This window comes from Phacochoerus africanus, chromosome 11 (assembly GCF_016906955.1).
Source record: "Phacochoerus africanus isolate WHEZ1 chromosome 11, ROS_Pafr_v1, whole genome shotgun sequence".
NCBI lineage: Eukaryota > Metazoa > Chordata > Mammalia > Artiodactyla > Suidae > Phacochoerus > Phacochoerus africanus.
The window spans coordinates 33,067,346-33,080,632 of NC_062554.1; the positions used below are offsets into that span (position 1 = coordinate 33,067,346).

Here is a 13,287-nt window from a genome sequence, read left to right on the forward strand (position 1 = left end):
GACATCCATGTGGGCTGAAAGAAGTGTTTCCAAAACTACAGAGACCAATGGAAGCACCAGAGCAAATTAGCCTTGGGAAAGATCAAAGACTGTATGCATGGGAAGAATCTTCCTTGTCAGTCTCTGTAGCAGACACTGCTGGTGCCCAAATCCCAGGACCCACCATCAAAGTCACATGCAGCTTTGGCAGATGGTCCCACAAACCCCTCTCATCCTTGAGCTTTCTTCAGCCCCAGGAGCAGGCTGGGCCAGTGCAGCACAAGCCAAGATGCTGACTAGTTGACGCCTTCAGGAACATCCTCAATTAGGGAAAATAATGGTGGAAAGCACCCCAGATCCATTGCCCTTTGGTGGGACAGTTCTGATGGATGCTCTATGAGGACCTCAAAGAGTCTGAAGTGGGACTGGCCTCTGTTGCCCATAGTAGTCACTCATTCATGGGTACATCCCTTGTGGGCTCTGCTCCCTTATCCATTTCAATTCCTTACTCCTTGACCATTCCTCATGGGGTCCCCTCCAAACTAGGTGCTCCCAAATTCTTGTGTCAGGACCTGCTTCAATCATCCCCCAAGTGGCAAAGAACCTTGTGAAAATCTGTGACCATGTCCATGTTTCAGTTCCCTCAAGGGTAAAGGGTGAATGTCAAGGTCACAGGGAATGTGTCATTGGTCCCTTTCATTTCCAAATTCCAACTCTACTTGAACTCTTGCTGCCAAATGGAATATTTCCCTCACACAATTATTTTAGAGAGGATTTTCATGACATACTGAAAGCTTGCCATTAAAACAGAAAATTAAGAAAGGAGAGAAGGAAGGGAGAGAGACAGGGAAGAAGGCAGGAAAAAAGGGAAGGAAGAAAAATTTAACATCTTCCAGGATTGATCTACACATATCTGTGTTTATCAATACAAATGAAAGTGTATTATAACAATATCCATCATCATTTTGCATTTTTTTCTTGTTTGGTATTGACACACAATAGTAGAAATCACCAAACATTTTATAAAATCAAGGAGACTTGCTGACTCCCTTCAAATTCCCCACAATTTTCATCTTTTGGGGAAACAAAACTATGAGAAAACATAATGGGCTTCCTTTATCCTGTAAGATGTCAGTTTGGTGGGAAAAGAATGCCAGATCCCCGTGGATGAGGGAAACTTCAGCCTTTTGAGTTCACACACTTCAGAAGGAAGTCCAGGATTTCCATTCCTCTCTGGAAGAAAGCGTGATGTGTGAATTCCCATATCTACCCAAGTGGGTGTCCTTGTGAACTCTGGGAATTCTCGTCACAGTGACAGATTCCCTCTTCCAGGGAAACACTGAGTTCTGTAAGGATAACAGGCTTTGGGATGGTCATCTTTTCCTGGAAGGGGAGATACATAAACAGTGTCCATCCTGTTCGGGCTCCAGACTACTTTGTGCTCAGCACAGTGTAGAGATCTGATTTAAGTGGAATTGTTCAGAACAGCCTGTTTACTACAACTTACTAACATGTTTACTGTCCTAGATGAGGAGTCATGAGAGGAATTGGAAGATCATTTCTTGCTCCATTATTAACTAGCCTGGTTTTTTTTTTTTTTTTTTTTTTTTCCTTTTCTAGGGCCGCTCCCGTGGCATATGGAGGTTCCCAGGCTAGCTGTAGCCACCGGCCTATGCCAGAGCTGCAGCAACGCGGGATCTGAGCCGCATCTGTGACCTACACCGCAGCTCATGGCAATGCCGGATCCTTAACCCACTGAGGAAGGCCAGGGATTGAACCCCCAACCTCATGGTTCCTAGTCAGATTTGTTTCTGCTGTGCCACGAGGGGAAATCTGTCAAAATATTCTTAAGATTGTCTTTGTAGTTGGAAAGTCTGCAAACACTCTGAGCTTCCTCCAAGCTACTGACAAAACTCAGGGCTTGGGATCTACCTGCAAGATTCCTGCCTGCATTAACATCTTCCCAAATTCAGGATGATAAATTAGATAATGTTCTGAGTTCTGGTCGTGGCTCAGCAGAAATGAATTTGGCTGGCATCCATGATTACACAGGTTCGATCCCTGGCCTTGCTCAGTGGGTTAAGGATTTGACATTGTCCTGAGCTATGGTGTAGGTTGCAGGTGAGGCTAGGATCCTGTGTTGCTGTGGCTGTGGTGTAGGCCAGCAGCTATAGCTCTGGTTTGACCCCTACCCTGAGAACCTCTGTATGCCATGGGTGCGGCCCTTAAAAGACAAAAAATAAAATAAAAAAATAAATAATATTTATCTGGAAAAACAAGATTACACAGTTTTAACAAAATCTATAATCTTCATGGTTTAGCATATTAAAAGTTTATTTCCCATCGATTCAGGCTTTTTCCATCTTGTGGAAATTTTCTCAAGAAGTGCTACTACAGTCTCCACAATACTGGAGAAATTTGTACCCGCAATCCAATGTTTCCATCTGGAAGAGATAGAGGTCACTTCTGGGCACAATTCACTGACCAGGATTATCCAGATGCCACTGCCCATCCTTCCCTTCCACATCTGCAGGGAATTGGATTGTGGAAAAACCATGACCCATAACTCAGAAGCAAAGAAAAAGCTATGCCCTTAGAAAGCTCTACAGTACTGTCACTGCTCTTCCTAAAACCAGCTTTGGAATCCTTATATGGGGCATGGGCAATAGATTAACCCCCTTCTATGTGATGTAAAGTCCATGAGAATGGAGAATACTTTGAACTTTTTAGGTACTTTAATTTCATGCGAGTATTTTTCATGTCTGTCTAATTCTCATTTCAAATTTGAAAATTAATCTCTATAAGTGTGACTTTATAATCAGGAAATGATAATATAATAACCGAATATAATAGAAAGCTTAAGAAACAGTAGAGACAAGGATGGCTTTATTTCAAATATAAGACTTTGTCACAAAAGTTGCCCCTTAGATATGAAGATGATAATAATAACGGCTCATCCATTCTTGAACTGTTTTTCTTCTGGTGAAGACATATCTCTTGTTTCTTTCTTTCTTGGGAAGAGATGTTCATCACTGAGACTGCTCTCCACTATCAGTGTCAGAGTCTTATATTTTGGAAAAGAGCTTCTTTCATTGCAAAACTGTATTTGTAAGCCATGAACTTGACCTAACTCAGCACTCGTTTGTGGAACTAAATTATAGCAATATATAAATTATTACATTGTAAGTCATAAAAAAACTATGCAGAACGAGGTATAAATAAGATTATACTTAATAACTGTATTATATTTAATACATGGCTCTTTAGGAAAACACTTTTCTTCGACTCATGAAATCTGTTTTTCTCTTTAACTTTGTAAGAGTTGGTCAATTTTTTCTGCAGTTGAACCAGCTATTAGCTTTTTGGAGAGTCAAAATTCTCTTCGTTTTGAAATCAAATTGGTACTGCCTTGTCCCATGGAAGAAATATAAAAATCCTAGAAAGAAAAAAAAGACTTACTGTATTATACAAATGACTTTGAAGCTTAACTTGAATTCTTCAAAAATCTAAGTCGTTTGTGAAAACAAATATTTTTTGGTATTTGCTATTCCAAACAATGCTGATGCTATTCCATGACAATAGAATAAAGGAAATATGTACATATTCACTTACCGTCTTTCTGGAAAACAGCATCAACTTTGTTGCCAATCCCAGGAAATTCTTCTGCTATCATTTTGGGATAACCTGTATCCATGGATTGTTTATATTCATCATACCTGGTCAAAAAATAATTAAAAGTGTCAGAAATGTGTAGCCTTCTCAAAATCATTACAGAGAACCCACCAGCAAGAATGTAATGAGAAGTTTTAATTCCATAGATCATGTGGAAAATAGGATGTGGGATGAAGTGAGGTAGGATGCTGGTGGGCTGGCAGACTCATTAAGTCCCTCTGAACTCTCACATCTAATTCTCTAGTAGTTGTTGATAATGTCAAATGCATGAAAGATAATTTCTTGTTGGCTGAAGCAGCTCTATAAAGATGAACTCTCTCTTTCACATTTTCAAATTCAGCCCCACATTCTCCTTGGATTTCTAGGATAGGTATTGCGTAATGATTATTGGTCAGTAGACTTGGTGGCTGGACAGGCTATAGCCATTAGCAGAAAGGACAGCTAGCCAAGGCATAATGAGACTCATTTTAAACAATTCAATTTAGTAACTTCTCTCTCTGTAGAAAGAACAGGTGCCCTCACATTTTCTGCACCCAGTTTTTACCTCCAGCATTCGTGAGCAACAAAGAAGTATGTTTTCCCAGTATCTTCCTCAAAAACAGCAGCATCGATATTCTTCACAGTACTAGGGAAGCCAAAGGATCTGTGGATGTCCTTGGGGTATCCATATAGCACATCCTGCCCCCTAACAGCCCAGTACTTGTTACCTGCCAATCAAGAAACCAAGGTAAAAACACTTGCCCAGGGCACCAACAGATAGTAAGCAGATTTCCAGCTACATGCATCATCCCACATGCTAGAGCAGTGTCCTGGCTGCACTTTAGAATCATCCAGAGAGCCTTTGAAAATACTGTTGCTGGTATCCTCCCCCAAATCTATGAAACTGGTATATTTTAGAAAGTTTCCTAGATGATTCTAGTCTGCAGCAAGCTTTGAGAATGACTGGTTTATGGGGTTGGGGGCTTCTTTCCAAAGCCGGATAGTCAAATGACTAAAAAGTTCATCATGCCACCTCTGTGACGGAAACTCACTTCCCCAGGCTGCCCATGGCAGTGGAAGTTCATGGCCGTTAGGGTATCCTAATGGCCAGATGTTGTTGAAAACACACAGTCTCTAATGACTTGTAACCTTAGGTAAAATCATTGCATTTGACTGGAATACAGTTCTAAGCACTTGAATTTAGGCCACATCAGATTCTGCATGTTTATACTCGGGGAAACCTGTGTCATATAAAACTGGTCTTACATCTTGAAGCCAAGATTGTTCTTATTACTCAAGCATCCTTATTTATCCCTCAGGGGGGAAAAATGGTTTGGAACTTGTGTATCCAAAATCCTATTTAATTTCATTATATAAGGACTAAAAAGCCTGTTCAAAGTTTTGTTGCCCATCTAAACTATATTTGATTCTTTGCTTTTGGCATATGCCTCGGTAAGGTGTCCTAATGTTTTTATGCACTATGCCAAACAACATGTATTTGCAGAAACACTGGTGGCTTGGCATAGTGTCCTCGTAATCATTGGATTATGTTTCATCCTGATAGAATCAAATAAACTTGCCCCATTCAATTCCTGATAATTTAGGACTTCTCACACTTTAATGTACGTACAAATTTGTACATTTAACAAGATTTCCAGGCAAATTGTACAAATTTGCCTGGAAATCGTGTTAAAATTCAAGAAGGCCTGGGACAGGATCTGAAAATATAGGGGGACTTTGTGGGCATTATGGTCAGTAAGATTCTTTATTTCTAACTCTCTGAGAGAACAACGACAATGCTGCTGGTCTGAAGACCATATTCTGACAGCAAGGCTGCAGCGCCCCCTTCTGGCTGCCCCTCCTCCTCTCAGGACAGTTATTTGTATGAAATAGACTCGAAGAAAGGATAAAACCCAAATGTTTCTGTTCCCTCCTCTCAGTTTTATTCCTGAGCATACCAGGGGTGTGGAGGGGGTTTAAGATAAATAAAACACGAATAGTTTGCACAGAAAACGCTATCATAAGCCCAGATTCATAAACACACCAGAAAATCTGTAATGTTTTTCACATAACTTTACTCAGAAATGCACTGTGCAATTCTTAACTAAAGTGATGGACTCTTATTAATTTGGTAAGACTGCTAGATCTCCCAAAGTCCACGGAAAGAAAGTAGCTAGTAGTCTCATGTATCAGCCCGAAAGCAGAAGAAAAGTTTATACATAAAAACTGAAGGATGTTTGAAAACATTACCTTTGAAAAACCGGACTTCATCTCTATCGGCAATCTCATAAGCAGCTTGAAGTCCATTTGGCACTTGTGGCCAGAACACAGAAATGAAATTGAGCTCCACTTCAGGGTAGAAGGAATTTGTGCGCATGTAGAACCTGATTTGAGAAGAAGGAAAAAGGTTTTGCTCTAATCCATAGAAGCTCTGGCTGTCCCTCAGATCTCTCTATTGCTGGCACTTATGTGCTGGTAAATGTTTAACATCCAGCTCTCTGAGATGGGGGTGGGGAGGAGTCCTGCTTTGTAGCATTTGCTTATTTTCATGGTGGGACTACTCCAACCACAGTGGACTTCAAGAGATTTGGAGAAGTGCAACCCTGCATGGTATTTCCACCATAAGGATACAGTAGGCAAACACCATTTCAGAAACATAAATGAATAGCAAAATGTAGCCAAGTAATTACAAAAGGATACAAAGGGATGCATTTTGATTACGTTTACTTTTTGGTTTAAATACAATTGTAAGTGTATATACTTTAAATAATGCTGTTTAACGACCAGCTTGAGAAATTCTCAAAACATAACAATCAGCTTTGGTAAGCACACCGCTGGTTGGAACACAGCACTATTATCCTCCACTTGTTACACTCTGAACACACAGGCCCTTTACCTCCATCATCCCCTACCTCACAAAAACGAGAGAATAATACTTTCATCTCACAGATTAGAAATCGAGGTCAGAAAGGGAGGCGTCCAAAGCCATGAAGAGGTAAAGGTTAATTTTAAACTCAGATCTAGCAGCCCTTCCCTTTGTTCTCCTTTGGTTGGTGGTTTACAAAATCAATTCTATAATCTTTAGAGTCCAGGTAACAACAAAGCATGGACTATAATTTCGGCCAACAGAAGATTTTTCCTGATTCCAGGCCACAGGGAAAACCCTGGCCTTGGAAGTCAAATCTAACTTCAAGATCCAGTCCTGCCTCTGCCTGGCTGTGAGACCTCAGGGTGGTCAGTTAACTATTACTCTTTCTAGCCGTCCATGAATTCATGACATGATCTCAGGGTCCTTTCTGTTCTTGGAAATCCTAGACTTGGTCCTGCTGTTTGGAGTGACCTCTCAAATGCTTGCTTTGATAAGCATGTCCTGCTATACTGAGGGATTTCCTTTAAAACCAAGTATTTCCAAGTATTCCCTAGCATTAAGCCACACTATGTAAGGTTTCTATCCACTCTTATCTTCCACACTCAGAATGAGTAAGGCACAGGACGGGAAGCATTAAGAGCCCGTACCCTGCCTTCCAGGGTAGATATGATGACCAAGTAGCAAAATTGTACCAGCCACATTCCGAGAAGAACAGAAAGGAGAAGTGAGCCTATTCAGAGCATCCCCACTTTCTATGTTGCAGCAGATTGTATCGTTCAGAGAAAGACTATACTATGGCTTTGCCTGGTCTTTTAGGAATCAGAACTGTATATAAAGCAGACCTGTTCCTTGCATGTGAGGGGACCCTAGCTTTCTCGAGGCCACGCACTGCTAAGGGAGCTCTAGGATTCTCCCTGGAGGAGGGAAGCACATTGTGACTGCTCATGCTCCCCCCCCAGGCACGGTCCTCACGAGCTCCTAGGGATTCTCCCTGCAATGGCTCCTACCCTCCTTTGCACCCACTCCTCTGCTGGAAGGGCACAGAGAACATGATCACAGGCTTTGGAAAAGCTGTCTCTTCCAGGATGCTACTCAGTGGGTAACTACACCATCGTCATCAGCGTGGTGGTGCTATGAAAATAACTGATTTTTTAAAAGTATACTAATGTAGTACTATTAAAAGTAGTACTAAAAAGTACTACTAATAAGTACTAATGTACTCATCCTAAAGAGGGACCAAATGAAAAGAAGCCTGGAGTGGGGGTCAGAGGACCAATGACTGCTCTGTTGACAATGACTCTGTGCTCTGAGGGATCTCTTTCTTTCTCTCCGCCTTACTTTACTCATCTGTAAAATATTTACTGATGTTCTACTTCAGTAGTAATTTTTCTGAGAATCGAAGGACAGAATACATGCTGGAAAAAAACTTATAAGTTCACTCTGTTATGCAAGAGCAAGCAATTGTTTCTGTTTAACTATAATTATGTAAACAAATGTAAGATCAATAATGTATGAAGCATAGTAGTGGCCCATATATACCCAGAGGAGTGAGTCCTGCTATTATTACAAATAAAAAACACAAAGAAGAACGAATGTCTTACCTGTCTTTAAAGAACATTAGTTCTCCCCGAAGTGTAGTTATAGCATCAAAAGTTAGCTTACTATCACACACTTGTGGGGTTTGTGGGCCACTTGGCTGAACGGGGTTTTCGGAAGGTCCTAGAGGAACAAGAAATCTGGAGTTAGTTTTGTCTGGCTTTGGAAAACTACATAACCAATGAACGCTTCTTAAAGAGTACAGCCAATGGCTGTTCCAGTGACCGCCCCCCCCCCACACCCCCGTCTGTAGTGTTTTTCTTTATACTCACCATAGATGGCCTGGATGCCATCAATGTCATCTTGGGACAGCTGAACATCACCAGTGTAGATGTAGTTGGGGTACATCAAAGCCCCAATGTCAGTGGAATGAGAAAGGCCAAGGGAATGGCCCAGTTCATGAGCAGCCACACGATACAAGTTATAATCTAAAAGGACCAATGAACTTATTTGCAATCATTTGAAATATTTTCATATTTGAGACATTTCATTAAGAAGCAGTATACAACTCTACAAGGATTAATATTCACATATTCTTGATAACTTTTAAAAATATATATATTTTTTTCTGAAGGTGAGAAGAATGCATTTATTAATAGTGAAGAGATAGGTTAAAGCCTAAACTCCATGATTACAATTAAAATGCAAATTCAGGAGTTCCCATCGTGGCTCAGAGGAAATGAATCTGACTAGTATCCATGAGGACACAGGTTTGATCCCTGGCTTCACTCAGTGAGTTAAGGATCCAGCAGTTGCCATGAGCTGTGGTATAGTTCACAGATGTAGCTCAGATCTGGTGTTGCTGTGGCTGTGGTGTAGGCCAGCGGCTATAGCTCCAATTCAGCCCTTAGCCTGGAAGCCTCCATATGCCACAAGTGTGGCCCTAAAAAAAAAAAGGACAAAAAAAAATGCAAATTCCGCCACCTGAGAGTCTACCAAGGATTAGGCAATATTGTCAGCAATAGATGGCACATATTCTTTTGCAAAAAAACAACAGTCTTCTAGTAACACATTTTTTTTTTCCTATTTACAGACTAATACATTTCTAATGCAGGAAGTTTTGGAAAATACCTACAGCCTCTCCTCCCTTAATTTCCACATATTTTACCAACACTGTTACATTTTGGTGTGTTCTTCCAGGGAAAAGGTTCTTTGTCAATGCCCACAAGGAAAACATTAAGATTTTCAGCATTTCCTTAATAGAAGTTTTAGAGTTGCCTATTTGTAGCCAGTAAGATGTTCTTACTAATGTAAAGAATTCTCCTCTTATACTTTTCTAAATGTATCATTAATTTTCTAAGCAGTAGCAGAAAAATACATTCTTCTACTAATGCATTCTTTCAGTGAAAGCCACCAGTATTACAATGAACCAAGAAATGGTGCGGGAGTGGGGTAAGAGAGGAAAGATTAGTTGACTTACCTCTGAAATTTTTGGTCCACTCTTCATCTTCATCAAAATGAGCATCCCCTCCGATACCTGGGCCTGGCTGAAAAGCATGAGCAAGGTTTCCTCCAGGTCCATCAAAGGGAGAATTGTCACGATGATCTGCGAGAAACAGAATTCAGCAGATGTTCCTCTGGTTCTTATTTAGACAAACCCAGGAGAACAGGCATGAGCTTTGCTAAGAGGCCAACACATTTTCAGCAAATGTAATACAATTGTTCTTGTTAAGTCCATAAAATCAACACTCTTCTTAAACAATGAAATGTAGCTGCAAAGCCGAAGAGAGTCAGGGGCAAGGTGAAGTTAAGGTGAGAGTATTTTCACGCCACAAGAAGAGCTTACCTCCCCTGACAAAGGATATCATTATGTCTGCTTGACCCTCGGAGACCTTGGTGAAGGTCAAGGGTGAGACATTGCTCCAGAGTTGAAAGGCTTTCTCAATGGCATGGTCCACATCTCCTCTTGACAGATCTGGTGTGTAATTTTCAATCCTTCAAATGAAATAAAATACAGACACATCGGATTTCATTTCTTATGGCTCCATGAGAAGTAGTGTTCCCACTCTGGTGCTCAGTCTAATTACCTGTAGGTAAGGTGTGTGTTCTCCCACCGAGGGTTCCCTGGAGTGAGAACAAATTCAGCCATGTCGGGAACCCCACATCTGGGCTGCTTCATCACATTCAGAGTTTCAGCGTCTGGTTTCCCCGTTACTTTCAGCCCAAAGAATTGTTGCATTTGCTTTAGTTTTTCAACTACTAGGCCACTGTTCCTTTTCTTTTCCACTGGCACCCCATCACTATTCAGGTTGTAGTAGTTTTTCAGGTATTTCTAATGAAAGATAAAATGTATTGAAATGCTGGATGGGAAATCTTTCTTTTTTTTAAAGATTGACAGTATAAAGTTATATTTAAAACACAGAGTACTTTTAAAGATTGTGTTTAGATTGCATGGTTGGTCCTTATTATACTTATTTTTGGTAGAAATTGTAATTTTGGAGTCGAAATCTCCCTACCGTTAGTTACTATGAAGTCAGAATTACAGTTTGTAGAGACAAATTTGCATATTGTTTCTTTAGTCCCCTATCAATTTTTTTTTTCTTCGCCATTTCTTGGGCCGCTCTGCGGCACATGTAAGTTCCCAGGCTAGGGATCCAATCGGAGCTGTAGCTGCCAGCCTACGCCAGAGCTACAGCAACGAGGGATCCGAGCCACATCTGCGACCTACACCACAGCTCACGGCAGCACCGGATCCTTAACCCACTGAGCAAGGGCAGGGACCGAACCCGCAACCTCAAGGTTCCTAGTCAGATTCGTTAACCACTGAGCCACAACGGGAACTCCAGTCCCCTATCACTTCTAACTGGAAAAAGAGAGTCTATGCATGGCTAGACATATTTTGGAGGAGAGTGCTTTTTCTGACAAAATTTCCCTTCATAGGAAATCTACCCTTAAAAAAACTCTATTATACTGCTACTACTCTGTTACATTGGGGGAAAAGACAGATAAAACTTCTGCCTTTGGGGTATATCAAATTCAGCATTTACCTGCACTATCTCCACATCTTGCTCTTGTGTTTCTGAAGTTGCTGCTGGGAAGCCGTGGGACCCTGTGTTCCAGAGAAGCAGCAGCAGCAGAAGCAGGCTGAACATGCTGACTTTTGTCTTCCTTCTCAGCTTAAGGAATCTGATGGCTCTCACTTCTCGGCTGCTCCAATGTCTCCACTAGGAAGCTTCTTTTTTATATACAGGGTTCTGGCACTTCCAGAAATCCGGGGGCTGGCTGACTCACGACTCATAACATCCTCTTGATAATTGATGAATAGCCTGAGCAATCATTAGAAATGTTGACTCCGAGCATATTTTCGGGGGGGTAGCTTTATGTTGTAACCTTATGATTAATATAAAACAGGACGTGGGTAAAGGAGACACATTCACCCTGTAAATAGTTGTTTTCTCCAATTCCTTTCTATCTTATTTGAAAAAGGCCTTTTTATGTACATAGATCACAGAGTGTTCCGTGGACTTCTAAAAAAAATCGGCTTTGCTACTTGATCCAGCTAGTCATAAAGAGCTCCAGGTTGTATACACACCTTGCTCCCAGAGCAAAGGGCATAACTGCTGACATGTGTGCCCTATGGCTATTTAGCACCTGTACTGACAGGCATTCATTTTGAGGTGGCTTGCCCCAGTTCAGTGGGGTTTCCTTCTACCTTTGCTAAACTGCTCAAACACTATTTCCATAGCACCATAGTTTTCCTTAATCTTTATTGACGGCCAGGATTTTGAGAACCTTGGCTAAGAAGACCCCTGTCCACACAAAGGGTATGAGGTACCTCCTGACCTGTATAGACACTGTCCAGCAGCATCATGGGACAAATAGGATCTTTCTCTGAAACCTGTCAGAATGTACCAGGTGAGCCAGGGGATAGCAAAAGACCAGATGTGAATCTGGGGTATTTTCCTCATTCCCCTCAATGTGAGCTCGTCTTTGCTTCCTGGGGCTAGGCAGCAATTATTTACTCTTTCATGTATGAGTTCGCTCATATATTTCTGCACTCATCCATTCTAAAGATCTTATTTAGCATCTTCTGTGAAGCAATTACTACGGGATGTGGTAAATTAGTAAACAAAGAACTTAGGGGGTGCCTTAAGATGGCTTTCACAGAAGCTGGTATAAAGTTGCACAGAATTGTTCCGCCAGAAACTGCTGGAATAGGAGATACTCTGGAACGGGTGTACCCTGAATTTTCCTGACTTTCGTCAATCCTCCTACCTCCATCATGATTTCTGCCAAATCTTAGGTCCACCTTAAGAATTATTTTTGTATTTTTCTTTAAATTTACTCTAATAGTTTTGCCTCATTATAAGCTGTCGTATCTGTAAAATCATAGTTTAATGTGTTATTATTATCGTTTTTGCACATTAAAATAAGTACATGGTCAGGTAATGAACAACACATATTTATTCTTCATGCTCCACATTAAAGTGTCTTCAGGCCACCAGTGGTGCCCATTTCACTCTTGGTGGGGGAAACTGGTCTACACCTGTAGCTTCCTTTACTTATGCCCCACCATCCTTCCTTGAAAGTATTTAAATGTGACATAAAGTTGAGGAATACCTGCCTATGTTCTTGTATGTTAACACCTGAGGGGGTCACCCACATTTCCCACCATGTCAGGTTTGCTTCCTGGGGACTTTTCTCATGTTACCAATTTCTGTTTCTCTCGCCACGCTGAGAAACACATCTTATGCATGACTATTGCTTCATTATTGGCTTAATTGACGTGAAAGAGCTTATTTCCCCTCTACTTATTTAACCACAAGTTCCTCATCTAAGCGGAGTCACATGTGAGTTCACGGAAGGAATTGGAAGGAGCTCACATGAAGATAAAATCTCCTTCCCACAGGCATTAGAGGGAGGGTGGAGCGGGGACCCAAGAATCCTCGCAATCGTCGTGATTCCAGCACCAGCAAGGAAAATACCGAAAGGAATTCTATCTTAGCGGTTGACGCAGACTGTGTGTTCAAAGTCAAAGGGTGACAGACACACCCTGACTATGAGGGGACTTGGTCAGTGTCAAGAAGTTGCCTCCAACTCCACTGGCACCTGGGAAACTGGGGTCCTTAGGTTGTCTCAAGAAAACAGCATTGTGACCATCTGGGATTGGGCAAGTAATTACATAAGCATTAGTCTGGAAGAGTCTCATAAACTGTTCAGTCTGGCAAGAGTCTTCATATCTTACAATTCAG

The 13,287-nt window shown here is 41.3% G+C and overlaps 1 protein-coding gene across 1 annotated transcript; it reads right to left on the reverse strand.

Annotated features, from left to right (window-relative positions):
* Positions 1–2,848: 2,848 nt before the first annotated feature.
* Positions 2,849–11,521, reverse strand: MMP1 (matrix metallopeptidase 1). Its single transcript, XM_047753817.1, has 10 exons — positions 11,083–11,521; positions 10,123–10,367; positions 9,882–10,030; positions 9,516–9,641; positions 8,368–8,523; positions 8,101–8,218; positions 5,881–6,014; positions 4,196–4,358; positions 3,592–3,695; positions 2,849–3,415 (listed from the first exon to the last, which is right to left on the reverse strand). The coding sequence occupies exons 1-10, from the start codon at positions 11,185–11,187 to the stop codon at positions 3,306–3,308; spliced, it is 1,410 nt and encodes a 469-aa protein (XP_047609773.1). The 5' UTR covers positions 11,188–11,521; the 3' UTR covers positions 2,849–3,305.
* Positions 11,522–13,287: the final 1,766 nt, after the last annotated feature.

Bases quoted from the DNA above. Each gene is read 5' to 3' on its own strand.
- MMP1 (XM_047753817.1), bottom strand. From the start codon at position 11,187: ATGTTCAGCCTGCTTCTGCTGCTGCTGCTTCTCTGGAACACAGGGTCC. The intron at 10,368-11,082 runs GTAAATGCTGAA...ATCTTTCATTAG, and splicing joins AAGATGTGGAGATAGTGCAG to AAATACCTGAAAAACTACTA. The intron at 3,696-4,195 runs GTAAAAACTGGG...TTTTTTGACCAG, and splicing joins GTTGCTCACGAATGCTGGAG to GTATGATGAATATAAACAAT.